The sequence below is a fragment of the Leptonychotes weddellii genome, chromosome 8 (genome assembly GCF_054177405.1).
Source record: "Leptonychotes weddellii isolate Sample4059 chromosome 8, ASM5417740v2, whole genome shotgun sequence".
In the NCBI taxonomy this organism is placed as follows: Eukaryota; Metazoa; Chordata; class Mammalia; order Carnivora; family Phocidae; genus Leptonychotes; species Leptonychotes weddellii.
The window spans coordinates 22,323,824-22,327,599 of record NC_138376.1 but is presented as its reverse complement, the minus strand read 5'-3'; the positions used below and the strand labels follow the sequence as shown (position 1 = coordinate 22,327,599).

At 56.6% G+C, this 3,776-nt stretch overlaps 1 protein-coding gene across 5 annotated transcripts in view; it reads left to right on the top strand.

Annotated features, from left to right (window-relative positions):
• The first annotated feature begins 923 nt into the window (after window positions 1–923).
• The window catches only part of IRF4 (interferon regulatory factor 4), a 27,184-nt gene continuing 24,331 nt past the window's right edge, over window positions 924–3,776 (top strand). For 3 of the 5 annotated variants that reach the window (XM_006734404.3, XM_031029321.2, XM_006734403.3), the window contains exons 1-2: window positions 1,080–1,159; window positions 2,499–2,770. In XM_006734404.3, the coding sequence (XP_006734467.1) occupies window positions 2,555–2,770 (216 nt within the window). In that variant the 5' untranslated portion in view covers window positions 1,080–1,159; window positions 2,499–2,554. The other 2 variants (XM_081827789.1, XM_081827788.1) reach the window with 2 other exon arrangements.

The following is a 3,776-nucleotide window of genomic DNA, read 5'->3' as shown; positions in this document are numbered from 1 at the left end:
AGGGTGGTGGTGGTCTAAAATCATATAGAAACCGGTGATCTGACGGTTTACCTGAAATTGCTAAGTACGTAAACATGCTGGAAGCATACAAGATGCTCTGGTGAAAGCTTAGTGGGCAGATGCACAGGGAGTTAATTTTAATATTAAGGACATCTTGGAAAATTAAGTAAAATCTCAGGTCTTTTAAAATATTATTTCTATTCTGGACATTTATATCTCACTAGAAAATTGCTTCCTACCAGACTGATGTTAAAACTATGTCATTTTAAGGTGAACTGAAGTCCAGAAGCAATTAAGCATTTGGATACTTCGAGACCCCTCCCCCCACTCTTTTATGTTGCCATAACTGAAACTTTGGGGACAATGCATTGTCTTTCTGAGTAACCTCAATTCACCAGTTTAATAAATGCAAAAGTCTGTGAACATTTCAAACATATGGACAGACATTATTTGAGCCACAGTTTATAGCTCAAAGTATCCGAGGCGTGATTATTGCTAATTAATGAGTAGGATGTTCTCTAGGACTCTTCTCTAGGAAGGCAGGGCTTTCAGCAATAGCTGCGATTCCAAGGGTGCTCGCCACCCACCCACAATTCTACGATGTGGACAATTCCTCCGTTTTTGGTTACATGCTCTTCAAGTGAAGTCCCCCTCACTCCAGATTCCCGCTCCTACACGCCCCCACTTCCCGTCCTAACCACATCGCAGTTGTTTAGCTGTTATTAGTTATTATCAACCGGCCTCCCGCAGGACCTGGCGCTGAGGCGAGGTCCCCATTTCGCGCCTTGCCCTTTGCAGGAAACCTGCCCACATTAAGGTCCCCGCGGCCGCGCACGCCCGACTCGAGGTGCGCTCGCCCCGCGCAACGCGAGGTGGACCGCAGCGGGCGCTAGGGCCCCCAGCCTGGCCGCAGCAGACCCCCCAACACACGCTCCTTCTAGTATTGGCCCCGGGGCTCTCCCGCGGCTCCCCAGTCTCCGCTCACAGCGCCCCCCTGGCCCCAACCGGGCAGGCGCTTTCGTACCCGCCCAGCCCCGCCCCAGGCTCCGCCCCAGCGGGCTTTTAAGCTTTATAAGTTCCTCTTTCCCACCTCCGATACTTAGTTTCACCAGTTGAACTTGGGACCCACTGCTGCCCTCAGCTCCGAGTTGGGGGCGAGGTAAGGCTTGGGATCGGGTAGGAGAACGGATGTGAGGCTGGCACAATAGAGAACCGGGAGCACGAGACTAGAGGTTCAGGGGTCCATCTCGAGGGCAGCGCAGGCGACCCCAGCTTAGGACCCGAGAGGGAGCATGCCCCTTGAAGGAGCCCCGACTCCCACTACGTCTGCTCTGGGCCCCGGGACCTTTGTGTGGGCTCTGTGGTGGGCCAGCCGGGACAATGCCCAAGCATTGCCCTCACCACTCTGTGGTTCGGCCCCGCCCAGGCCCGGGGAGGCCACGCGCTGGACGGGATGGGATAAAGAGGCTGTCAGGGCCCCAGAAGTGGCCAAGGCGGGGCCCTCGAAAGTACCTACACAGGACGGCGGGCTTTCCTGAGGGAGGACAGCCTCTTACTCTAGAGGCTTCAGTCCGAGGCTCCTTATCCTGCGGCCCCTAAGGGCCCAAACTCACCTTCGCCTCCCGCGCATTACTCCCCGACTGGTGGTGGAGGAGGAGGAGCTCCGAATTTGGGCCACTTGGGGCCCTGCGCTCTGCTGCCTCAACCCCGTGTTCTCTGAGAACCCTCCTGGCATCCTCCCCGCCTCCGCTCTCTCGCGCGGGCCTCCGGGGTCCGGCTGATGCTCTGCGCGCCAGAATCTCCCGCTATTTGGCTGCGCTCCTCGCCTCCGGCCGGGTCTCTGCCGCGTGTTGCTCCCACGGCCCACTTAATCCTTGCTAGCTGCCGAAGGCTCAGGGATTCTCTTGGGGCAGAGAGTGCAGGTATGGGAGAAGGCCCGAGCAGGAGTTGCTGATGCTGAGCACCTGGAACGTCCAGACCGCAGGCGTTCGTTCCCACGTGCGAGATGCTTGGCGCGCGGGGCCCACCAAAGGAGTGGGCACGAGTGGTAACTGACAATGAAGGGAGAAATGTACTGGCAACGGTTTGGGAATGGGCAAAGAAGAGCGGGAACTAAGAGTGAGCACGCAAACGGTGCCAGAGTGTGGTGGTGGCTGGATTTCGCAGTGTGCACAAAGGCACGAGTTGTGTTGCCTGGGCAGCGTTTGGCCTGTGGGGTGTGTAACAAGAATGGAGAGTCCAGAAGGTGGGGCAGGAGGATGAACTCCGCGGGAGGCACGCTCGGGAGGCTGAGGACCGGGCGTGCCAAGGGGATGAGACCGGGCCAGCTGAGAAGGTGCTTTCTCTCAGGGGCCTTGGGCGACACGGACTTTTACAGAGCGCTCCTAGCTGTCTCGGAGACTCCAGGGCCTCGTGGTCATTGTCAGAAGGGTTTGAGAAGGGTGCCCCGAGCGCTGTGCTGGGGTGGCTAAAGGCTGGCCCTCCTCTCTGCCGCTCAGAGCGAGTGCAGGAGGCGGATCCTGGGCGCGTGAGGGCGACAGTCGGCGCGCTGGGCATGAACCTGGAGGGCAGCGGCCGAGGCGGAGAGTTCGGCATGAGCTCGGTGAGCTGCGGCAACGGGAAACTCCGCCAGTGGCTGATCGACCAGATCGACAGCGGCAAGTACCCAGGGCTGGTGTGGGAGAACGAGGAGAAGAGCATCTTCCGCATCCCCTGGAAGCACGCGGGCAAGCAAGACTACAACCGCGAGGAGGACGCCGCCCTCTTCAAGGTTACTAGCACGAGGGGAGCCCAACCAAGGTGGGGGTGGAGGGAAGGCCCCAGAGAGCTTGGTGGATCCCTAACCCAGACTCCGTGGCCATCCCAGTCCGCGCCTGGAGGTTCTCAGAGGAAAGGGGACCGCGAGGGAAGGACGGGATGGGATGAGCCCCGCAGGGCGGGCGGTCCGGGAGCATCAGGTGGCAATTCGTAGAAGCTGGGGGAGGAGAGAGGTTTCAACCTTTGTAGTGTTTTTAGAAACTGGGGACCAGGTACCAATCCTGAACGTGTGGCATGAGCAGTACCAGGGGAGTCAGATGGCTCCAGCAGCAGGGAAATAGATATCTGGCGGGGAGAGCAGCGCTGACTGGAGTGTTCCTGTTTGCATTTATGTGGGTTCCTCTGTCTCCATCGGAGCCTCATTCTGTACCTCTGGATACCACCGTGCCGTCTTTGATCAACATGTGTCTCTCTTTGTCTTCCTGTTTCTTTTCTGTAAGCACCCTTAGGTGGGCTTGAGTTTGTGCCTGTTTTCCTGTCCCTCTCACTCACTACGTTTGTCTGTCTTTCTCTGTTTCACTGTTTTTCTCTGGAGGTCTTTCTCTCTGGATATTTTTATTTTCTTTAGTTCAATCTCTGTTGGGCTCTCTATCTTTCTAGCTCTCCTTGATCCTTCCATATGTGTTTCTCTCTATCTCTGTTTCTGTCTGATTCCCTCTTTCCAAGTCTCTCTTTAGATATTTTTCTCTAGGTCTCTCTCTCTCTCTCTCTCTGTGTGTGTGATGATTGTTTTCCCCCTAGAGCAGTTTACCCAATGAACTGTGCATTAGGACCCAGCCCCACCACCTGCGGGCAGAACAGGCGAAGGGGACTTCCTCTGGAATTTGCTCTTAGAATATCTGACCATTCAGATGTACTCTATGGGTAGCAGCTCACCCCTAGTTCCAGTGGAACTCACTTCAGACACTGTGAGGGGAGGGGGTGGTTAGGGGCCCTTTCCAGGGACCCTCCCCATCTCA